A 25,945-nucleotide genomic window follows, 5' to 3' on the forward strand; every position below is an offset into this window, starting at 1 on the left:
CGTTTTATTAGGATTAATGTAAATAGTGTATGAATGTTAATCAATCAGGTGGAAATAAACCTCTCCCTGTCGCTGTATTCACTATCAGTTGTGAAAACTGAAAAATTGACATAATCACATTGATAATCACGATCCATATTGAATATTTTCATAGAACCTTCATTTAGTATTCTTTTACCTAGTACTCATTTTATTGCGAACCAAAAAACTGATTGTGATATCGATCACGGTGAACATCAAACGAGAACATGTGTTGAAACTTCGTATACCTTGCCGTATCGAAACTGGTATTTTTTCCAACTCTGGCGATAAGGAGTCTTAAAGGAACATTCCTGAAAGGTACAAATTGTAAATTTTCAACAATTTGAGCGCTCTGACGCATATAAATTGACAAACTACATTTATTTACATGCTCCTTTGATATTCTCCCTCTAAAACTCTCTAAAAAGTCTATCATTAGAGTCCCTGGAGAAACAAAATACAGTTTTTCATACTGAACCAATGTCCAAAATTAACAAATTCGAACTACTATTGATTCACTTATCAACAGATCAGCGATTCAACAACTGTCACAAAAAATGTGCTTCATATTGATCACCCAACGTGCATCGAAAATATCGCAATCCTTGTTTCTCAGTTGCGTTTTAGTTGCGAAGTATTTTTTTGATGAAAATATTATAATTATTGTTTTTTTTATTGATGAAAATATTATAATTAAATTTTGCACGAATCACTTCGGTGTCGAATTAAAGTGCAGTGGAGATTCAGCGTAGGAATATCATCGGAGACTCCTCTCCCTTTCGATTGTCTCTTTAGTGATATTTCTGTGAGTGAAAAATCGTCATCAAGTTTCGCTGACACAAAAAAACACTTGTAAGCTTTGAGTTTCAGAGTTTGCTGGATGTTTGTTTCATGAATGAAATCTCGGGAGTGATTTTTCCAGTCACTGAGTATTTTTTAGAAAATCTCTTGAACTGATTTATTCACGAGTGATAATGAAACGAACTTTTTCTAATCATGATTTTTCCAACAGTGCTCATGATGAACATACTTCAATTTCGCAAAGCATACTAAGATAAATTTTTATTCGATACGCAAAAAATCGTGTACACTTTCTCTGGTACTGATTTTATCCTTGAAATTCATTTTCACAAAAGTAACGTTTCGATTTTAGTTGTTTGACGTTACTACATTCAACAGTGTAATCAAATTGGTTACAGACTGTCGGTTAGTTATCAGATACACAAGGATAATTGTAGCTTTTACCAAACGGTACTCTTAAACTTATGCCTAATCAGAGTAATTTCTGAAGATTCGTCAAAATGAGTACCGTTACTTACTATATAATTTGGGATTGTTTCCGTTTGAGTCATCTGAAATTAGCATATGAGATGTCATTTTACTCAGTAGAAAAGCCGTTACGAGATAAACGACGCTTATCAATTTTTCCTTTTTTTCTTTTCTAATTTTATTTAATAAAAGTCTTAGTTATGTTGTATCATCATGAAAGTAGTTCTTCTTTCTCCTTAAATCATGGCGAAAATTTGATTTATTACACTTAAAATGCTGTAAGACCGTTTTCAAGAAATCTTGCCAGAAGAGGAAAGAGACCAAGTTGAGTAAAATTGATTCTGAGAAAATCTCGTTTAAAGTTTTATCACAGATTTTACTAGTTATTACGGTTGTCTACGATTTCTGAACTTAACATACATTCTTCCTACTTTCCGTCGAAGTCTTGTAAACAATCTTCTGTTTTTTTCGATTGTTTTTAAACCGAATAACGGGAATACCCCCTTTGAATACCATATTCTGCCACTGTGAGTAGTATACTTTCTATTAACAGCATGAATTTTCGCCATGCACATTGATTTTGGCGAATCTTCAATCCTTTACAGTTGATATTTCTGAAAACTTGCCAGCTAGTCACTATCTAGAAAGGCTTGTCTGCTTTCGTTTGACTTCAGGCACTATCGTCGCCAAATCCAACACACCTTTTCGAACCTTTGTGAAGCATGCGCATGAGCAATCGATAGTTAGAAGCGTTTCTGTTCACGTGTGGCATTTTGCCAAGAAGTCACCTCGGATCACTGATATTTCTTTTTCACTTCAACGTTCTGAATTTCAGACACATTGAGATTTTGAACCCACTTCGGCATCCCGGTAGCGGCAAGTAACAATCGAAAGTTATGAGCAAAGGATTTGACACCAATGATGTGCACTCGTAGAAATAATGATTAAAGTCTGGTTTAAATGCTCGGTAAAATTGATTGTTTAGTTTTGTTTGATGAAAAATTAAGGTGATTTCGAGATTACCTAGAACATGCGTTCATTAGATCAATGTAAGGTATTCGACCGTTTGGTTGAACTCTATAAATCTTTAAAACATTGTTGATTGTCCAACATGCTGTCATGAGATTATCTATAAAATTACGAAATAACTCTCAAACAGGTCTACCTCCCCTCCAGCGATTTGGAAGGATGGGTCTACTGATGTGTATAGTTGTAAATATAGTTTGCGATGTTAGATTTTCGAAGGAAAAAAATTGGCATCGAGGTGGTAAACGAATTCGAGTTTAGTCATTTAAATCAAAAAATTTTTTTATTACCATTCACCAAAACATTTGGACTCATAGAAGTCAGAAATTTTGACTGCCTCGAGCACAGAATTCAACAAACAGAAACAATAATGCTCAAAAAAGATTCAAATTTTCTATTCTGTTTTTATTTAATCGAAAAATTGAGGATATAGGTTGTTGATAAATTATCATAAGTGTTCATAATTGATCTTAGTCTATTTAATCATTAAGTAAGTTTCATTTTAAAACATCTGAGGGCAGAAATTTTCAATTTTAATGATGCACTCGTTTTGTTCGGAAGAGGTATTCAAAGATAAGATTAGATCATAAACAACAGATGTGACAGAGTTACCACTGATGTGAAACTTGTAAAATAATTGCTTCAACATTCATTTGTATAAGCCCATTCGATTTGAGTTTAAAGTAGAAAGTGTTCGAAAGACCACTTCAAACTGCCTCAATTCCACCATGTAAATATCCTAGTCTGCAGACTGTTCCTTACTGAACGTAACTGAACCATTACGTCCGATCTCTAATGCTTTTCTTCTATTGTTTTAGGCACCAGTTCGGCTGAACGGCAGCGTCGCCACAAATCGGGAAGCGCTCATCCGTCAAGCCCGGAAAGCACGACCAAACCTCGAAGCCGTACCTCATCGGATTCCAAAAGTAAATCGCCACGAAAATCGAGCTCCTCGGAGAAACCGACATTCGTTGTGCCCGTTCCGACGGCGGTGTCACCTCCGGTGGCGTCCGTAACACCAGCAGCATCTCCACGATCGAAGTATTCGCCGTTGCGTCAGTCTGGTAGCAACTCCCTACTGCAGTCACCGACGCCTTCGTTGGTTTCTGTTGTGACTAGCCGGGCTGCTTCATCAGTTCCTTCGAGTCCATCGAGATTCTCACCACGACCGGTCAGTAAAACTCCATCACCAGCCGGAAAACTTCCGCTGCTGCTGCTTAAAAGTCCACCTCGTTTGCTGCATTTGTCCAGTTCGAGTGTAGCATCGACCCGAGAACCGTCAGTTGGATTGACTGACAATCGCGACAGCAGTAGTAATCGGTTAGCCGTTAGAGTAGATAGCAGAGTTTCCACTGCCGGTAGCGAGCAGGATGCGGACGTTCAACCCGAATCCCCGCTTGTGCAACAATATTCTAAATTTAGTCAAATGCTAAAATCGCCTACACTGGAAAAGTACGAAGTTAGAAGACCATCGCTGCGTTCCGCTTCAGAGAACGAATTGGAAGTGCTGGATGAACAGAATGTGCCATTGGAATTGGATGAGCAACAGAGTCTACCAGAGCTGGTGCCTTCGGAAGCAGTGTTGGATCTGTTGAGCGTTGACGATGCCGAAGAACACGCAGCTGCCAATATAATTGTGATTACGGACGAATCCGAGCCAGATCTGGTGGATCTGGTGGAGGCGGGACCCTCCGGATTGTGTCCGATAGTGATTGACGATTGTGACGGTGATGGCGAAGAGCTGACGATCCGTCAGGCACTGCAAGAAATTAGAAGTAATTCATCTTCACCGAGACCGGTTAATAGAATTTTATACGATGATAAGTTCAACGATGAGTTTGTCGTAATCGAGAATAGTCCCAAGAGTCATTTTATACAATCGCTGGATGAGACTGACATCATCGTGATCGGGGACAACGATGAAGACTACCCACCAAGACCGGCGAGCAGCAACAGTACCGGAACGGGTGCGTATGAGAAGAAACTGGTCAAAATGAGCTCCGTGGAGCATTTCGAAAGCTTGCGTCAGCGCAAGAGCTGCTCACCGCTACGTAAAAAGAGTCTTTCGCCGATCATGAGAGCTAAAAGCATGGAAGAGAATCATCTGTCCTCATCGGGATCCTCTGCTTCCAACCATATCGTGTCAATCCTGAAACGCAAAACCGTTGAATCGAATAGTTCTGCTTCGAGTAATGCCTCACCGGTTACGTTCTCGCCGAGCGTGGTGGATACTCCGATTCGTTCCAATCGCCGACAAGGGATTCTGAAAAAACGCTGCTCGCTGGACGAAAGCAGATACAGCCGCAGTCATTCTCCGGATGACCGAAGCATTTTGGTGAAACATACGCGCCGTAATAGCTTCGAAGACGGCTCACAGCATGGTATCCTGAAACAGAAAAGTTACGAATCGAAGGAGGACGTTTCGGTTACCAGTGGAAGCACAACCGCTGTCAATGCAGTTGTTTCCCACGGAATTCTCAAGAAGAAAACGGACAGCTCTTCAACATCAACGCCCAATGAACAACCCAAACACGTATCCATATCGCAAGCGGTCATTCTCGCGGCAGCAGAAATTTGCCAAGACATGCTGCTGGATAATGAACATGAGCACGATCACGAAATTCGACCGATACTGAAATCAGATTCGCAACCGCTACCAACACCGAAACCCATCCTCAAGAAGAAATACTCCTCTGAATCGGAAGAAATTCGTCCGATTCTGAAATCGTCCCGTAAGAGTAGCCGCGAGGAAAATTCGGACTCGGAAGAACTGAAACGATCTATCCTAAAGACGGATTCACCTGCCAAGCGTCGTTCGTTCGGTGATCGATCCGATTCGACGGAATCAACTTCCGTTCTCATCCGAAGCCATTCGCTTGAACACCCGGAACCGGTTCCCATGGCACCGATTGTACCTCAGGTTCAGACCATCGAAAAACCGATCATTTCGGTAGCTGAGCGTATTAAAAACATGGAAAAGTTTTTATCCGGTCCGTCCAGTTCCGGAGCGGTTCCGAAGAGAAACAGCGGCAACGGTAATGCCAGCTCACGTAGGGAATCGTACCGTTTCAAGACTCAACCGGTGACCTCGACGGAGATGGTGAGGTAAGTGAAGTGAAATGATGGAGCTGTTATTTTGTTTGATTTTTTTTGGTTCGACTCATGTATCACGAATTTACTAACAAGAGTTTCATGTCCATGTTAGTGCAGTGTGAGACGTTTTGTTTTCCTGCTAAAACAGTACACAATCAGAGTGAGTAACAAAGTTCGTAAACTAGGAAACCTCAGTTGAATTGGCGCCTAGAGGCAAACGGAATGATTCTAAAAGGTTTGAATAATGCACAAATCAATGAAGTGTCTCACACATAACACCAGAGCATTTTGATGTTCAGTTTCGAAATTGTTTTTGTTTTAAATTTGTTAATATTGCAGTGATTGATAGAAAATTCTGGATAAATAAAAACCGAATCCGTCTGAATAAAAATCGTAAAAGAATAACCGTCATTCTTTTACGATCCTGCCGAAAATGATTATTGCTTTCGGCTCTCAGTTTTAAAAGTCATTACTAATTTCCATATGTTTAATGGCGAGATTAGAAGCATATCAGTTTCGCGTACTTTAGACACTGAGCAGCTCTCACGAGCTGATCTAAAAATAGTGTAAAACACTCCAAACTACTTAGCCGTCCACCCCAAAAGCAACCAGAACCAGTGTCTGCGTCGTCAGTCTGTTGATCATTTTTCCGCTCCGCTTTGTTAATGGCAATCTCATTTTTAGTACTTTGAGATCCGTCATTTCTATTTTCTTTTTTTCTTTTTCTTTTTTCGTTCGCCCTATCGATGCACAGTTGCACCGTTCGTGTTGTTTACACGGCATATGAATGTGGGGATTCTATTTTTAGCTTGGTGTGGTGTTAAATTTATCCACCCATCGCAATCCGAGTCCCGTCCGTCCGTCCGTCCGATCGTTTCAGAGTTTCCCCGTAGTGCATGTAGTTTTGCCTGGCAAATTCGATCGAAATGCAGTTTGGCTGATGATGATGATGACACACTGTACTTCCCCCAAATCGCGAGTGTATTTTCGGCGAAAAGATAGATTTGTGGCACGCACGTTATTTTTTGTCCAGTTTATTTGATAGGATTTCTGCTGGTCACGAACTGCATCGAACTGAGCTACACCAAAAACACCATGAACAGTAAATAAACGACGATTTCCACCACTACCGGGAAATTCACCTACGCATTCTGTGCAATTGAGAAAATTCACGATCCCTCACGATTCAGTTGAATTTGATGTTATCCAGTGCGGTTCGTTCTTTGGTTTAGCCAAAGCAAGTTGCTCTCTTCGGTGCATTATAGAGACTCCATGCATTGGACAAGTGTCTCCGATTAGTCATCATTATCCGGGGGATTAGATTTCAAGATTTTTTTTAGTGTTTCTAAAACGTGACGCGTTAGAGCGCGGTTTGTTGTGATTTACGTGCCATAATCGTTTCGGGAAGAAATAAATCAGTCCAGTGTGTCATCTGTTTAGCTGATCTTCAGAATGGAGCAGATCCTAAAGTAGGTTCTGTGGTAGATAAATAGATGGAGAATATATGCTGTTTAAAAAGCAGTATACTTTCGTGTTTTTTGGTCTAAGTTGATAATGTCTTCCATTCAGAACTTCTGGCAAAGTATATTTTGGTTAATTAGGGTTTTTAGTGTCTTACGAATAACCAGTTGACTATCTTTCTCATTTTAACGTTTCGTCTTCGACTTATCACCTAATTAGAAGTTTTTGTTTAACTCAATGCTCTTAATGAAGGAATGTTGGCATCAAAAATTGATCAAACAGTGATGTGTGTAAATCGGTTAAACTTTTTTTATTATAAAAAATCAAATCATGTTTGTTTATTGAGATATTTGGCCAAATGCCAATTCTGTGCTGAAGGCACATAATCGTTTTCACTATTCTTTACGTTTCGTCTTCAATTCGTTAGGACAAGGCAGTTCAAATTGAACGTTCCACAGAAATGTGAAAAAGAATTCACTCAAGTTATCATTTTAACGAATGCAAAATGCCGGCCTTTCATTTGACACTTCTTTTCCTTTAACATCATCTCGCTGATAACTTTTTACGCGTTCTTTTGAGATTCCTTCTCGTCGGAGCTCTGGCATGATGGAAGGGTTCATGTCCTTGGACATTCCTCTGGACGTTGTTCGCAGTTTACCACTTCTTGTCCTTTTTTCCTGTAATGGTATGATGCCAAATCCTCTCAAACTGAACAATGGTGTTATTTGATGAAGGGAAACACAATTTCCTTGTTGAGCAGGCTCAGTTGCTCAGTTTTTCAAATCACTGGATTAGATGGCCTGACATACAAGAGATTTCTCTCCCAGTTTTCATTTAATAATCCCATTTCGGAAGCTATTGAAAATCTGTCTTGATGAAGGGTTCATAGTTCTATACATCGCAATAGAACTACGTTAGCATCTTTGTGTTCAGTTTCCGCGATCGTACTCTGGTTGACTTGTCTAGCTTATCATAACGGTTTCCTTGTAAATCTACAGCCCGACTCTTTTTATAGCTCTACCAATTAAGCTACCCTGGCCCATGTGAGTACACGTTTCAGAAGGCAACAAGGTGCATATGATACTGTGCACGCCTGTATCACTACCTGCTGCTGATCTCATCTCACGAATCTCGAGCATCTCTACGGTAAAGACAATGTGGCGGGTACGAGTCCTGCCCAGGGTTACCACATTCAAATCTTTATTTAGTCATTAGAACCCGAATCTAAAGAAACCAGAACTTTTCTTAATCTGATTTTTTAATGTTATTGAAATTCCTGAAATTAAAAATCCTGAGCTTCTTTCTGCATATTTTCACTTTCGTATATTAGAAAGTAAATGTCAATCTTCCCATCTTAACTACTTCACATTGTGACCTAGGCCATCATCTATCCCTTATCAGAATTTTTTTCCGAAAACATAAAGAACTGCGCTATTAACGTCATTAACAGATGTAGCTAGTTGTAGTGTTTGCCGTCCTAGGTATTCTCTTTTATTATCTTTCCATTACTACCACAAAATCAAGATATCGATTTGACTACGTTCATTAACAGCACTATTTTTTAATATGCTTTAACTCGATAATAATTTAATTTTAAATTAACGCTATCAAAAATCTGTAAAATCTTTATTTCTGGTAAAAAATTTGAATCCTGATCCCAAATTTATCTGAAAAATCTGTAAAATACAGAGAAATCTGCATATGCGGCAACCCTGGTCCTACCTCTGGCGATTGTTTTCCAGGCTTTTCGTATTTTAGAAATTTCATTCATTTATCTTCCCTCTCGTGCAAAGTAAAAACTACGTTCAAGCTTTTGGTATCTCAACGTTCAACGCAAACAAATCGTCTCCTGAACTAGTTCTTTCTCCTTAAAAAATACTATGAAAATAGAGGTAAGAACATACTGCAATTCACAGTTAACTTCCACTGTTTCCTCTATGTTTTGTTTACTGGAATTACTCTGCTGTTTGCTATAATGTAAGGTTGAATGCGAATAGTTTATCTCCGCGTTTAAACCACATTTTCTCTGTGTTCCGCGTTAAGTTGAATGGAGTTTTTTATATCTACGTGAAGTTCAACGCTCAGTGGTTTCTGTGTCATCATTGGTGGATTAATATTCATATGCTGAGTTAAGTGAATCTTCTCCGAAAGTTACAATTAAAACAGTTTATTAGAAGTGGCCCTATTGTTCTGTTCGGTTGGTGACCTACGGGTCAGCGACCACGGGCGAGATGACGACAACTTTACAATGCGGCGCCTGTGCGAAAGCTATAAAAGAGGACAGCGATAAAGTGTTTTGTTACGGCCCGTGTAATGTAATACTGCACCTAAAATGTACTGACGATATTGATAAACAAGGGCTGAAAGCGATGGAAACTAATCGTGGCTTGAAATATCTTTGCCATGGTTGTCGCAAGCATCAATCTGGTCACAATGAAATCATAGCCAAATGTAATGGCATTTTAGCAAAAATGAGTGAGAATGTAGAGCTGTTGAAGAATGAATTGATTGAAAAGGTGAAATCATTAGAATATGATATAGGCAAGCAAATAGAAAATGCAGTAGGAAACCTAAAAAGTGACTTGTTGCGGGAACTATCTGGAAATACAGAAAAAAAATCATTTGCTGAAGTGCTAAAAAATCGCAACAGGAAAGATGTCACTCCGAGAGGCCCTAGTCAAAACCTTAGATCTCGAAAGCGGCCTAGAACTGACGATAATGATACGGCTATTCCAGCAAAATCACCCAGTGATGGCTCTTGCTCACCGTCGTTCGTTAATACACGATGTCTTCGTGTGCCTTTGATAAAATCTCGTAAAAATGAATGCGTAATCGTTGTTCGCCCGAAAGTAGTTAATCAAACTGCCAAGAAAACGAAGAGCGATCTAAGTGATAATATTGATCGTGTTTCGAATAAAATTCATACTGTTCGCGAAGGTAATAATGGTAGTATCATTCTTGGTGTAAAATGTGCTGAAGCTGTAGAACCAGCAGTTGCCGTCGTTAAAGAAAAGCTTGGTGAAAACTATGAGATCTCAGTACCAAAACCGATGAAACCTAGACTGAAGATTGTTGGTGTGGCTGATAAGCTCTCTGAAAGCGAACTTAAGGAATGTATAATGGAACAGAATGAAGCAGTTAATTTGACTGATTTGAAATTAATTACATGTTTCAATTCAGTGCGTAATGACATCACGACTTACAATTTTATAATCGAGGTGAACGCTGATGCTAATGACTCCATGCTGAAGTTAGGTCGTGTGAACATTGGTTGGGAAAGATGTAGAGTGTTTGAATGCTTCGGGATTGTGCGTTGTTTTAAATGTTGTGCCTATGGACATAAGAGCAATGAGTGCAATCATCCTCAAATATGTTCTAAATGTGCTGGTGAACATGCTTCGGCTGTTTGCGAATCAACAACAGTGTGCTGCGCTAACTGTACTCAGATGAACAAAAATCAGAAATTAAACTTGGACACAATACATGAAGCATACAGTTTGGAATGCCCAGTGTATAAGAAACTTGTTGAACGGAGACGCCAATATATTCACCGCGCTGAATAGCAATCACTTGATGCCGCCATGAAGTCATCTCCAGATTCCGATACCGCCATGCCTTACTCTCTAGTTCCTGTTATCGACATGATTTTTTCTCCAGGTAAAACTAGCGAGGGTATATGTCCTCTCGAAGCTTCACATGATACTGCTCCTCCCTAAAACAACTACTGTTTGCAGCCATTGATTGAAATAGATGCTTCCGATTCCGTCTCCGTCAACACCTGTTTACTGTGTGAAAATGATGCTTCCGATTCAGTTACCGTCTCTCGCCTGTCGACCGTCATCCCAGATGATTCATCCGCCATGATTTCTTCTCTAGATCCTGATACCGCCATGAATTTTTCTCCAGGTAAAACTAATGAGAGTGTATGTCCTCTCGAAGCTACACATGATACTGCTCCTCCTCAAAATTACTACCGTTTGCAGCCACCAATTGACACAGATGCTTCCGACTCAGTCGTCAACTACTGTTTGCCGTCAACGCTTGAAAAATATGTCTCCGATTCTGTACCCATCACTTGTATATCGACTGTCATCCCAGATCCTGGTGCCGCCACGATTTTTTCTCCAGGTAAAGCCAGGGAGGGTATATGTCCCTCTGAAGCTACAAACGATACTGCACCTCCTCAAAACAAATCTGGATTGCAGATACCCGACGATGATTCAACTACTGCACAACTCAGAATCTATTATCAGAACGTGAGAGGACTGCGCACAAAAATCGACGACCTCTTCGTAGCTGTTTATGATGCAGAATATGACGTAATTGTACTGTCCGAGACATGGCTGAACGATGACATCTCCTCACTGCAGTTGTTTGGTCCTGGATACACAGTTTATCGGAACGATCGCGATCCAAAAATGTTTGGTAAAACAAGAGGTGGTGGTGTACTAATCGCTGTAACTAATAGGTTAATGTCTAAAGAAAACAAAAATTGTAACATTACTCTCGAACAGCTTTGGGTGAACATAGGTAGTCAAGATTTCGACGTATGCGTCGGTGTAGTATATATTCCGCCAGATTTGGCAATTAATGCAAGCATAGTACAACAGCATATCGACTCCGCGATGAATGTTGCAAACTCGCTTGATCCTTCAACCTCTCATCTAATATTTGGTGATTACAATCAACCTGGTATTGTGTGGAAAGACACTTCCTATGGATTTGCGTCTGCCGATCCGTCATCCTCAGTCGTGTCGGGATCTAGTAGCACTCTGTTAGACGGGATGTCTTTATTGAACATGATTCAAATTTGTACAGTGACTAATGCATTGAATCGCACTTTGGATCTTTTGTTCGTTAACGAGGAAGCGTTAGCGAACTGTCACGTGCGTCAAGCTGATGAAGCACTTGTTGGTATAGATTGCCATCATCCTCCTCTGTTGGCTGAATTAACATGCTACCAAAAAATCTGTTTCAATGATGTGGTCGAAGATGTAGAATTTGATTTTTTTAAAACCGATTTTCTTAAACTTAATAGTTCATTGGAGTCAATCGATTGGGAATTACTCTTGGACAATGCAAAAGACGTCAATGTAGCGGTGGAAAGGTTTACATCTGTGCTCAACTATTTGTTTAGACTACATGTACCAGCCCCTCGTCCTCGACCAAAACCACCTTGGTCAAATCGACACCTTCGTCAACTAAAACGTTTAAGAGCAGCTGCACTTCGGCACTATACAATTCGACGTAATCCTACTACCAAACGGGAATTCACTCATGCCAGCAACAATTATAAGGCGTATAATCGCTTCCTTTATTCGAGACATGTTCTACAGATTCAAGCCAACCTTAAACAGAACCCAAAACGTTTCTGGTCTTTTGTGAATAACAAACGCAAGGAGAACGGTCTTCCTTCCATGATGACTCTTGGGAATGAAAGTTCAAGTTTGTCTGGTGAAATCTGCAAGCTGTTTGCGAAACACTTTTCAAGTGTTTTTGAGACTGTGCCATCTACTTCAGCACAGGTGGAGTCCGGTCTAAGAGATGTTCCTTGTGACGTACTAAGCCTTAATAACATCCAGTTCACCAACGCTGATATACTCACTGCATTGAATAAGTTGAAGTCATCATCATCGTCTGGTCCAGATGGCATTCCTGCTATTATATTGAAAAGATGTGCAAATGCTTTGTGCTCTCCCTTAAAACTTATATTCAATCAGTCGCTCTCGCAAGGAATATTTCCGCAATGCTGGAAAAAATCATACATGTTTCCCGTATTTAAAAAAGGAAATAAGCAAAATGTAGAAAACTATCGTGGAATTACATCACTCTGCGCCGGATCTAAATTATTCGAGATTCTCGTGAGCAATATTCTGTTCAGTGAAATTAAAACATACATATCGACAGATCAACATGGATTCTTCCCAGGCAGATCTACAGCTACAAACCTTGCTCATTTTACATCGCATTGCATTCGAAGTATGGAAGATGGGGCACAGGTGGACACGATTTATACTGATCTCAAAGCAGCATTCGATCGCGTGGATCACGCTATTTTACTTGCGAAAATTCGAAAACTGGGTGCTTCCAAAACGTTCACTGAATGGATCAGATCGTATCTCGTTGGTAGAACTCTCTCTGTCAAACTTGGAAATAACGAGTCAGATAATTTCTCCAACTTGTCAGGCGTACCTCAGGGTAGCAATCTAGGACCTTTGCTGTTTTCTTTATTTTTTAATGATATTTGCTTTATCCTGCCACCAGGATGTAAGCTTATTTATGCAGATGATCTAAAACTCTTCCTCATCATTCGATCCGAAGAGGACTGCATTGTTTTGCAAAAACAGCTCGATGTTTTCTGTGATTGGTGTACGCGTAACCGATTGACGCTAAGTGCATCCAAATGTTCTGTAATTACCTTCACACGCAAGAAAAAGCCTGTTGTTTGGAGCTACACTGTTTCCGGAGAACGTCTCGAGAGAGTATCAGTTGTCAGAGATCTTGGTGTACTACTGGATACACAGCTGTCCTTCAGAGACCACTACTGTCATATTATTGCTCAAGCCAACCGAAATCTTGGATTCATATTCAAAATAGCAAAAGAGTTCAAAGATCCATATTGTCTTCGATCATTGTACTTCACCCTTGTGCGATCAGTCCTTGAAACTTCATCTGTAGTTTGGAGTCCTTACATAGATGTCTGGATTAACCGAATTGAAACAGTTCAAGCTAGGTTCATTCGTTATGCTCTAAGATCTCTGCCATGGCGTAACCCTACAGAATTACCACCCTATACAGATCGCTGCAGATTGCTTGGTATGGACACGCTTGCCAAAAGAAGGAATATCTTTAGGGCCGCTTTTATTGGAAAATTATTAATCGGTCAAATTGACGCTCCATATATACTTTCTCGAGTTAATATTAACGTACCACCTAGAACTTTAAGATCGTGGAACTTTTTAAAACTTGACCATCAACGTACTGATTATGGACAGAACGAACCCATAAGGGGGATGTGTTGTATTTTTAACAATGTCTATGATTTTTTCGACTTTTCCATTTCATGTGATAATTTTAAAGATAGACTTAAGAAATTTACTTAGTGTATAAGAATTTATGTAAAAACCAATATGTCAATTTATGTAACATGAAACTGTTTGTGATGTGATTATATTGTCAGTTCAGCCAACCATAGAAATTAGAAAAGAAGAAGGGGTTTTTATGCCAAATTGAAGATAGTTTCTGTTTGGATCTTCAATTGGGCTTTTCCCCTTCCAATGCTTCATGTAGACTATATCTGGTCAGATGAAGGAATAATAAATAAATAAATAAATAAATAAATAATTTTAGTTACTCTGTAAAAAGTATCTAAAATTTCAATCCGAATCGATTTTTTATATCAAATTTATACAATTGCCAACTACAAATTCAAATTCCAAAAAAGTAAATTCATGGCTCAGGTGCTATTTTCACATAATCAATGAAAAAAACTTTTTGACAGATTTCTGTGGTTTCGGAAGCCGCTACCAAAAATGTGACACTTCGATTCATAGGTATCAAATTGATACAATTCATAATGACAGTATATGGAATAAAATAAATAATATAAAAAAATGCGAGTCTTTGAGAGCTACTTGAACTTTTTTGTGTATTTTTGTGTGCTCGTATAGTGGATAATACCCACACACACATAAGTATTGATGATACGATACAATTGTATGTTTTGAGTCTCTTGGTCCAGCATTACGCCGGATCATCCAAACTTGGCACAGATAGTGCTTGTACTTTGAAAGTAGTCATAAGGGTTTTTCCATGTGTGAAGAAGGAGTAGCAAGTGTTTCGAGTAGGAGGATCTTGGGTGAAATTGATCGAATTTGACGAGAATTGAAACTTCTTGACGAGTACACTACCTATACTCGCATATCAGTCCCATATGGGTTTTGGTCACTTTTGCGTTAACCCGACGGTTAACGTCTATTTTACCCTTCTTTCAGAAATAGCAAAAATAATTTTGGGTTAGTTCAGTAAAATTTTAAAACAATATCAAATCAGGTTTGTCCCATATGAAAAGTATTCGCATATCTGTCCCACGCATTGATAATCACGTTTTAGTGACTAAAAAAGGTACAGGTTGCATTAAATGTTTTCTTCTGGCCACTGTAAAAAATATTCAGCGCTGGCAGTGCATGCAAAAATTTAGATAATGTAAGATAAGCTATCATTAAATCGATCTTTGGATAAAGCCGGTGCGATAATTCTGCATTTCGATCTCAGTTCCTCGCCAAAGTTTCCTTCAGAATCAAACGTATTGCTCCCATTTATACTAACAATTCCATCATACGAAGCAACAACTTTATGAAAAGAATCAGCTCATTTCCCATAGCTTTGTCCAAAATCAGATGTAGTCATATGCGGATATTTCAAATTGGGATTATCTCGAACGTACTGTGCTGAACGAGAGATCTTAGAATATTTCTCTTGGGTGTTGGTGGCATTGAAACCTACAAAGTCACTATTTGAGCTGTCTTCAGAAAATTGCATCATCAAACTTAATTATATCAAATGATTAAATATTTCACACGAATGGAAAATCAAACATGAAAGTTTGCCACGTGCGAGAGAAGCACAGCATGCTAAGATGGGACTGATATGGGATTATCTTACTGGGTCCCAGTGTACTCGTTTATGGGTCCCTTGTATGTAGCAAGTGCACCTAAAAAGTTGGGAAGAGGATCGATAGTATAAATGATCTGATTTTCCATAAAACGAGCATCTAACGAACACATATAATTCTTGCAACTCAGTGTTTACGTGTTTACGTTACGGAGAAAAAGAAATGAAGAAGGAGAGGGAGTTGCAGTATGGTTTGGCTGTCTAAAGTAAAATTTATGGAATTCGGCGTAAAACAACACTCTTGGACAAGCACAGACACTCCTTGGTGTGCGAGTAGTTCGAATTTTCGTGATATGCGTGCACGTTAGTTTTCTAACTTCAACGGCATTTTCACAGCTGAAACGTAAAATCGAAGCAAGAATACAGTTTAATTCTGATATTTAACAGAATTAAACTGTATTCTTGTTTTAATTTTACGTTTCGTCTTTGACGTAAAGTTTATGCTACTTTCAAAACACTTTTTGCTTTTACACCGAAGTGTGATGTCTAAACTGACGTCTCGGATGAAACAAATTCTTGTTGCTATACATACGTTTTTCAAATCAGGGTGTAATTGCGTTTTACTGCACATCGAACAAAATACGTCAAGTTGAAGTTGTAATAATAATAATTAACAAAATAAGTCAATTCCACCTCGACATTGTTTAGATAGAACAAAGCAGATTAACAATGAAAATAAAGGTTTATTCAATTTATAAATTGTCATATCCTATCTGACTTCTCAGACGAAAACGAATGACGACTGGCTACTGGCCGCCGTAGAATTTGAAGATTTAGGATTATTTGGTTTGTACAAAAAGTACATATTTTGTTTCGATACCTTCGTGCTTCGCCTTCGGCTCATCAGTGCTCAAAGCAGTTCAAATTGAATTGCCATCTCCGCCTAACAGTTCAATTTGAAATGCTAAGCAGATTTTCTGGCTTCCGTCTCACAATGGCCCATTATTTCTTGATTGGGTAGAATTTCTCATCGATGTAAATCTTGCTGTCTCGGTACGACTTAAGGGTCTCTGGATTATAATGGCTGTCAATCAAATCTATCCAGAATTTGTAACAAAAAATTGAGTTTTTTGTCCGCAACTACAAATCGCTTGCAAATCGGAAATTTTCTTAATGACGGAATCAATGTTGATTATGCTCTCATATTACGCCCGAACTCTATTTTAACTAGAAACTAATTAGTTTCGACCGGAAGCAGCTCGTACACGGCACGAAGCAAAAACGACTTCTTCTTCTACCGCTCTCGCAGTATTTCGGACCTCGTCGTTCGATATCATCCAGCTTCAACTCGCACTATACTCAATTTTCGAACTTTTGGATAAGTTTCAAATGTCCATTCGAGTGAAGAGAAATGGCATTTTGTGTCACACTCAATGATGTAGCAATTCCTAGTCTTTAATATCAATTTGGCCTTCGGGAGCGTTCATAACATCCAGAACTGTTTGAACACATAGATTTTATGGATATATTCCGCTTCCTAAGTTTCCAGGATAAAAACGGTAAATTTCTGTCTCACTTTATCTCGGTTTTCCAGAATAGATGCAACGCTTACCGCAAATGACACTTACTTAGCTCTAAACCCGCCATGATGTCTCTTGAAAAAAGTGATACACTGCATGCTAAAGACTGTCCCAGAAAGTATGGACGCACTATGATTTCGCTGTAAATAATTTACAAGTGTTAGATATTCAAATTTTATTCGATATACTGATAACATTAGATTACAACAACAGAATATTATTCTCAACATTTGCTACTTAGCCATTGTTGACTAGCTGGCGCACCTTCTTGCGAACGTTCCTCATTAAATTCCGTACAGACTTCTTGGCGACAAGTTTTCACACTTTTTTCCAATCTTTTTCGAACTGTTGAATGGTTTCGGCTGACGAGACATGTTTCCTAAGATGTGCCTTCGTTAATGCCCAAAATTACTCAATTGGTCGAAGTTGTGGGCAATTTGGTGGATTCATGTCTTTTGGGACGAAAGTGACATTTTTGGTAGTATACCATTCTACCGTTGATTTTGAGTAGTGGCAAGAAGCAAGATCTGGCCAGAAGACAACAGGATCCTTGTGGCTTCGAATCATGGGTAGAAGTCGTTTTTGTAAATGTTCCTTGATGTATATTTCGCTGTTCATTGAAGCAGTGGTGATGAAGGGTTTCGAAATCTTGCCGCAGCTACAAATTGCTTGCCAGACCATAGTTTGGTTGTTTCTGCTTCTTATAGGTTCGAAGATTCAAACGTTCTTTAGCACGAAGAACATTCGACTTCGAAGTGCCCACTTTTTTGGCCACATCCCGAACTGAAACCTCCTTTTTTTGCTCGAACGCCTTCAGTATACGTTTATCCAACTGAGGGTTAGCAGGAACTTTTTATTCGACCCGTTTTCGGTTCATCCTCAAAGGTGTTATCATCACCGAACTTCCTGTTTGCATTTCGCACGGCTTTTTCACTTACTCTTTCCATTTTTGCTATCTTTTTCAGTGACAGTCCGCGTTCTGTACACCATTTGTACACAATTTTTCGACGTTGTTCTGCTGAAAGTCAACGCATTTCGAAATAAACTAATGAAAACGAATAAACAACTGCACAAGTGGTTAGAGAAGAGTGTAAACAACAGGACGCAGCCATAAAAATTGACAGATTCTGAACCATTGCGAAATGGCTGCGGTTTTTGGTTGCGTCCATACTTTCTGGGACAGTCTTTAGCCCTAAATTGATTCAACGAATTGACCTTCAGAAAAACTAGTAAATCGATGGAATGGTTTCAGATACAACGACAGTTCGTGATCCAAGACTTAGAACCAATAGAAATAGTTGATATTAATGGCAAATTGAAACAAAATCAAAATTCAAGGAGTTTGTAGAGTTGTGAAATTTGCTGTCACGAAGCTACACGTGGCCAAAAAATTTGTTGACCGTCTCGTTCGATGACCGACTCGCTCGATAACCGACTCGTCTGATGCGCTGCTTAATCAAGTTTTCTCTTGGGAGATGATTTTCCTATATCTTCACGGTAGCTCAATGATGGAACCATTACATAAATCAGACATAGTTTGCAGCTTTGCGCACTGTGACAAGGTGTAGATGAAATGGTAGATTTGCAATTTACTACGGATACATGTTAACAAATATAGAACTCAAAATGCTACTCACCGTTCGCCACTACTTTCGTCACATCATTTTTTCAATAAATATGGCTTGTTCGCAACAAAATCAGGACAGATAAAATTTGGAACAAAACAAATTTGTTGTTTTTCAATCCAAAATGCATTGTGTATTCATTTAACTGTACATTGTTAGTCATCTAAAAATTTATTACAGTTACTTAATTAGGCTGCATGAAGAAACTACGAACTCTTGAGTTTACTCCATCCATTAGGGTGCAGACTTCTCTAGCCAATAGGGTCTGTACAGGCCGATCTAGGTGCTTTTGTTCAAGATTTTCGAGTTTCTTTTATGTAAAAGATGTTTTTATTTAGGCCTATTTGCGTACAAGCTTTATTTTTTATATTGGATCTCGCTGTCACCCTTTTTCTAGGGGGGAAAAGTTTCCATTTCCATCCAGCGAGAATTGAGGGGATCTTTGTTTGTGAATCGCCTCGTCATCCATTGCCTCATCGGTGGTATTATTGTTGTCAAACGTATTATTGTCAATGGTTTCGGTTTTCTTCTCGGTGATTGTCGTATGTAATCAGCGTTTTACAAGGATGTCTCCAGTCTTGATCACAAATTATGTACACGAGGATTTTGTATTTCACGTTATCATACTCGACATTGTGCACACCAAGTTCCAAGCCTTTGTAGATCGTATTTGCTCATTTCGTATACTCTATTGTTCACTACATTGTATTGTCTTTGCTTCTGTCATCCGACCGTAAGCTATTTTCGACTGTGTCGGATGAGATGCGAACACGACCTGAATTTTTTTATTGCAGTTGTTTATATTGAGAGAGTTTTCTCTTCACGAGAGCCGAATACCGCTCGGTAGGTCGCAAGTTAGGTGCAATATGGACTCCATTCGCTTAATACAATTTCAAAACATCTTTGGTGTATTGACAAGATGTCAAATCAGACCAGAATAGCGAGGGAGCGTCTGGCTGCGTAGGAATGGTAACAATTGCTTCGTTAGACATTCTTCACGGTTTATTTCCTTGTTTACTGTTCCGGTATTGATGAAGCTTTGGCTTGTTCGACCACAGCTGCATATTGCCTGCCAAACCAAATATTTTTTGGGAAACGGTATTTTTCTACATCCTGAAATGCTGCTCTACGCCATTCAATTGCATGGCAGTATGAAAATACATTCCGGGAAGCTGATTAAAGTCTTTCATCACATATGTATCATCACACAGGAAAACTTCGTCCAATATTCGTAATACAACTTGCGAGTTCGGCACAGTTTTCACCTTGAACGACTTCATACTTTACCGGCACTTGGAAGTATGCACGGAAGTTGGATACTGTTCTATTTCTCTAACAATCGTACTTACCGAAAGATCTGCTCTCTTCTGCAAAATTGGCGTTCTATTTCGATCTTAACCTTCCTGGATGTTGTTAAACGAATATCGAATGATTTAAGAAGTTGTAAAAAGTGCTTGTATAAAAACCAGATTTTTTGCAAGTTTTCTTGCTGACAGCTCCGGATTTTCGTTGCGACCGCACACAATTACTTTTTGCACTTCTCTTCTTTCGACGCTATTTTCGAGCTTTTTTTTTTGTCGTGAGTACGACTTACTTTACTATCGGGTGCCTTTTCAAAATTTACCCTCTGAGAGAGTGATAATTTTTTGATCATGAATATCTCTTGTTGTATCTAACGAATCAACATAATTTTTGCTACATGCCATCGGAAATATGATCACAATTTTATGATCAAATATTCAGTTGTGTGACATAATCTCAAATAATTCAAAATTAAACTTTTCTGAAATGTTTGGTATAAACGAGTATCAAAGAGGATAATTCATAAGGCGCGTTTGCCTTTCTCGTATTTTTAAAGCTCATAGCTCAGTGATCTGTGAAAAGATTTATATAATCACCAATAGAATCGAAATTTTTCAACCTAAACGTGTACAGCAACAGCATTGAAGTATTTCAATAGTACACTATTGAAAAACCTGTCACATTTGACCCATGTCAACACCAGCAAATCAGAACGCGTTCTGAGGAAGAGAACAAAATATCTGCTGCTGTACAACAAATCGTTCGAGAAAATGTTCCGAACAGGGTTTAATATCGTAGTGAGTTCCACAATTTGGTCCTTAAAATTCTGTATGCGGCTATTTTTATAGCCGTTAGGACCGCCCATTAGTGAAAAAGCTACAGACGAAATCACGTAAAAAGAAACCTCTCAACTAAAATTGGATCAGTTTGGATTCTATCGCCACTGCAAGCAGATGTATTTTATGTCGATTGCAAAGCTAGTTTCGCTTTCGGCAAGAGCGATTACGTCACAGCTGCCAGTCATTTGCATTGGTGAAAAAACAACGGTGGAGAGCATTACACAAAATCAGCCGTTCTAATGGCTCTAAAAGTTTTCTAAAGAACTATTAGGATTTGTTGTTCGCAAATCGAAGGGAAATATCCTCAGTTTAGTGCAAATTTAGAACAGTTTGGTTAGAATTGTGCACTTTCCGCTGTGTGAAATTCACAGTAATCGAGATCAAGTGATGCCTTCTTTGTTTTTGCGAAAAATGTTCCAGTGTTTAATGTCGTAGAGAATTACGCAATTTGACCCTTCTGAATGCTAGAAACGAATCCCTTCAGCATATTGATAGTTTCTTTCAATAAATTATGCAAATCCGAAATGAAATAATCGACATTAAAATTCTTTATGCGGCTATTTTTATAGCCGTTAGGACCGCCCATTAGTGAAAAAGCTACAGACGAAATCAGGTAAAAACAAGCCTCTCAACAAAAATTGGATCAGTTTGGATTCTATCGCCACTGCGAGCAGATGTATTTTGTGTCGTTTGCAAAGCTAGTTTCGCTTCCGACAAGAGCGATTACGTCACAGCTTCCAGTTGTTTGCATTGGTGAAAAAACAACGAAAAGTGGACAACGATTGAGAGCATCACACAAAATCACAATTTTCTAAAGAACTATTAGGATTTCTTGCTCGCAAATCGAAGGTAAATATCAGAACCTAGAACTGTTTGATTTGATTTGTGCACTTTTTGCTGTGTGAAATTCACAGTAATCGAGATCAAGTCAAGCCTTCTTTGTTTTTGAGAAAAATGTGGAAAAGGGGAATGCTTGCATAATTCATACAATTGATCTACTAATTGATATTCGGAAGTGTTAAGGAACATGTCAGTTGTTTTCGTATTCACGACATCCAGTTATGTCTCTGACATTACCCACCCGCCTTTTTTGTTTCGATTAGAGAGCTTTTAACCTTCAAGTCATTTGCCTCTTCGGGTCAGAAAAACTTGAACCTATGTGCGGGGTTGGGAATCAAACCCAGGTGGACTACACAGAAAGAAAAGATGAAACTTACACGACATGTAAACCGATAGTACTATAAAAAGACATCAGTTGAAACGAAAATCTGATTTAAAACCATGATTGATGTAAAATTACATCAAAATTCATTTAATTTTTCATTGAACAAGACTGTATATTTACAAAAGGCTTCGTTTTGCAATGTAAATTTCCATTCAATTGCCTGCTCCAAATATGTGCATGAAAATAAATGTAAAATAACATAATATTTTTATCTGTGTACGTGGAAGGCATAGACTAACCCATCACGCTATATCCGTCCTATTTTCGATCTGAAAACTAAGTAACACCAAAAATTTATTTTACATAACGAACGTACAAACGTTTATCAGTCTGCGAAAAATATCACTTGTTGATGCAGTATTTCCAGCGATATACGCATTAGGGGGTGTTCACAGTTTGTCACAAACAAGCCTTATACGACCTACAAAATATAAAGAGATCTGCTTGGAAAAGATGTTCGATTTCGATACAGACTCCGTTATCGTTTGAGGCGTGCAATTCTTGTAAAACAAAGTGGAACAAAAGTCAAATCACACCATTTTTTTTAGAAATCAGGGGGTTAGGGTTCGAGCTAGGGGTTGAAACTAATCCACTGAAAATTCTTTAAAATTATTACGATTACTGCTTGAATAAAACGGTTTCAGTAATTTTATGACATTTTCAATACTAGCGAAATTATAATATTTTTTAAAACCAAACAGCAATTGTGCTCTTCATATGTAATTCGATTCTCAGAAGCGAAAAACGCCAAGGTGTCAATCACACTCCCGAATAAAAAAAACCCCGTCAATGGAAAGTCCCTAAACAAACAAACTCGAACTAACTGCCAATCTCTCACGCATGCGATCGAGTTCCCTCTCTCTCTCTCTGTAAGAACATCCAACAACAAAAATTTGCTACGCCCAAAATTCCGGATACGCCGAACTGTCCGCGTGCGCTGCTAGATCTTCCATCGTGTCATCATCGTCGTTGCGTTTCGGATTCCGCATTCGGAGATTACACACTCAATTTTGTTTCTGCGCAGCTCGCAGGACCGCTACTTTTGCGAGAGAGATTTTGCTCTTAGCTTCTTAGTCTTAGCTCTGGGTACCTGGCGATACCGTTGAAGATGGTTACAGTTTTCGTCGCGATATCTGATCGTTAGTACTTGGTTTTTGTTGGTTTGCGACCGAGTCGAGGGAATTTTCCGACTGGTAGTGACAGTATTGCTTTTTCGGGATATCAATTTTCATCGATCGGTTCGATCTTCGACTGGCCTGCACCGGGTCTCGGTCGGTTGGGTTCGGGTGCAACTATTTTAATGGTTTATTTGGGTTTGGTGAAATTTGTGGCAGTCTAGTTGAGCCACGCGGTATGTCGTGTCCTTGAAAATAGAAGAAACAAAATACCGAAATTGAGTTATTGTGCACTTGTATCAAATGATGATGCAACCACTGAAAACGTCTCATTGTTTGTCTGAAATTAGTGATTATTTTTATTTTTCAAACCGAAAAATAAACATGCCGTTTTAGATGCATGACCCTGCTGGCAAAAAAGTGAATGCGTGAACGTCAAGGATAACATTTCGAAGCACTCGGGGATGAGACTATCGTTTTCGTTCTATTGATACATGAGTTAAAAATAACGTTACAGTCGTGTAGCTGTGAACCAGCTGTTACGCGATCGAAAAGAGTTTTTATTTATGATTTCCTCGTAAAAATTTTCGCAGTGTTCAGCAACAAATCGATCGGTCACTGGACTGTCCGGGTGATTCCAACTCCAGCATAGAGTCCAGCGGCACTCGTGAACAGACCGAACCAAGTAGTTCAGTTTCGGAACCACTCTGTCCACGGGGCAGTCTTGAATCGCTCATTAACAAAGAGAAGCAGGCACTGGAGGATAAAAGTGTAGAATTGCTATCGCCGACACTAGCTACGGCTGAGTCCAACTCCCACTCGATCAGTGGTGAGTTCAACCTTGCCTCGCTAAGCTCCGACAGTGGCATTCAGTTTGGCCGTGGGACTGAGGAAATATCAGGTGCGGACAATGTATCATCCGTAAAGACAAGTGACAGTGAGAAATCTCCTTCGAAGAAAACCATCGACGACGATTTGAACGAACTCGAAGAAGAGCAGGAAGAAGAACACCTACAGATTATCGAAGAGACCGAAGGGCAGAAGCGAATTTTGCTAAGTCCATCCATTTCCTGTGAGCGATCAGAAATCGCAGCCAGTCGGAGACGCGTCGTCTCTAGAAACTCCTCGTCTAGTTGTTCCAGCACTAGCAGTTCCGGTGAATTGAGCGATCGGGAAAGTGAAAGAATGTACTCGGCCCCCGGTGGCCTTAATCATCATCATCATCATCAGCAGCAGCAAGAAGATTTGTATACACCGATTAGTGATCCCGACGACGACTCATCTATACGGCCACGGTCCAACAGTGTCCGTGCCCGGGCTAACATGTTCCAACAGATGGAGAGTCGCATGAAGGAGAACGAGTGTCCAACGCTTCGGGGCAGACGAGGTAAGTCGTTTTTTCCTACTTCTCTTGCCTAACCACTTTACTATATTTTCGGCAATCTTGCAACAGTCTACTGCTGCTTAAATTCTCTACGCAACTTCGGTCGCGTTCTCTGGATGAACGGCGATGGCGGCGCCAGGCCGGTGTTGTGCGAGTCGCTAGGAAACGCATGGTTGTTTGTGTTTTCACAAAATTCTGTTCTGCACTGCAAACAGAAGAGTGATGCTATTTTTAACCACCACTTTGCCCACGCGCTAAACTCTGACAGGCGCTGGTAGAGGCGATTGCGATAAAGAAAATCCGAAAAGCGGGGTTATAGCCGCACTGCTTTTCTACGCTTCCTGTGGGCTGTGATAGCTATGGTGTGTTTTTAGTTGTATTTCATTCGTTCCTTAGTATTGATATTTAGGTTGGGTCAGTAAACTAGAAGATGGAAAATTTTGGCCTCACCGATACTTACAATACCGGCTTACCAAAGAAACGTTTGAAACAGGAAATGTATGCTAGTGTGATTCAACATTTTAAATATCAGAATTTCAGTCAAATTTCGGAATAATACTCATTGAACGAAAAATCTATTAGTGAGCTTTCTTAAAAATAATGGATATTTGAACACATTTCCTATGGATTTTTAATCTACATCTTCCTGCTGACTAGTAGTGAACGGTGAAAAGAAAGCACATACATTGATGGGTGTTCTGTGTTTGGAAAGTAAAATAAAAATAAAAATTTCTGGTCTTGAAGAGAGCGGAAACAGATATTAAATAAAATCATCAAATAATATACGAGTTGAAAGCTTGGTTATAAAATATGATTATAAATAAACTAGTGCAGGGGTCTACTCTTCGTAGCGCAATAACATTAGATTAGAATAAAAAGCCAAAAGCTCTATCAATCTTTTTGAATTATTACATAAACAAAAATCGTGTTATACTCTATGGCAGTGGTTTCTAACCTTTTCATATCACGGGCCATAGGTTGAAAATAGTTGCCCTTTGATTAACAACATTTTTCGTTTATCCATTTTTGGTAAAAATATATAAAACCGATGGTTTGTCGATATGCGAACAGAAACTCCAAATTCATGTCGCAAACTCATAACGATTGCCCTTGAGCTTTATTGGCGGCAACAGAAAAGCTAAACGGATGCGAAATTGTCGTTTAAATTCAAATGGCTTATCAGTGTTGGGAAAACCATGATCAGAAAAAGTTAATTTCAGTATCACTCGTGAAAAAATTAGTTCAAAAGATTTTCTAAAACAAACTCAGTGACTGGAAAAATCACTACCGAGATTCTCATACATGAAACAAGCATCCACAAAACTTAGAACCTCGAAGTTCACAAGTGATTTTTTGTGTCAGCGAAGTTGAATGACGAATTTTTACTAACAT

General features: G+C 39.1%; 1 protein-coding gene and 1 long non-coding RNA gene across 16 annotated transcripts in view; both read left to right on the forward strand.

Moving 5' to 3' along the window:
• The window catches only part of LOC131439510 (supervillin), a 645,906-nt gene that overhangs the window by 410,178 nt on the left and 209,783 nt on the right, over positions 1–25,945 (forward strand). For 13 of the 15 annotated variants that reach the window (XM_058610622.1, XM_058610619.1, XM_058610621.1 and 10 more), the window contains 2 exons: positions 3,135–5,421; positions 23,763–24,556. In XM_058610622.1, the coding sequence (XP_058466605.1) occupies positions 3,135–5,421; positions 23,763–24,556 (3,081 nt within the window). Of the gene's footprint in view, positions 1–2,235; positions 2,258–3,134; positions 5,422–23,762; positions 24,557–25,945 lie in introns of those variants that run through there. The other 2 variants (XM_058610632.1, XM_058610633.1) reach the window with 2 other exon arrangements.
• On the forward strand, positions 9,830–10,985 carry LOC131439531 (uncharacterized). Its single transcript, XR_009231138.1, has 3 exons — positions 9,830–10,527; positions 10,605–10,776; positions 10,854–10,985. It is a non-coding gene; the product is annotated as an uncharacterized LOC131439531 (long non-coding RNA).

Source organism: Malaya genurostris, chromosome 3 (assembly GCF_030247185.1).
Source record: "Malaya genurostris strain Urasoe2022 chromosome 3, Malgen_1.1, whole genome shotgun sequence".
NCBI classification, from domain to species: domain Eukaryota; kingdom Metazoa; phylum Arthropoda; class Insecta; order Diptera; family Culicidae; genus Malaya; species Malaya genurostris.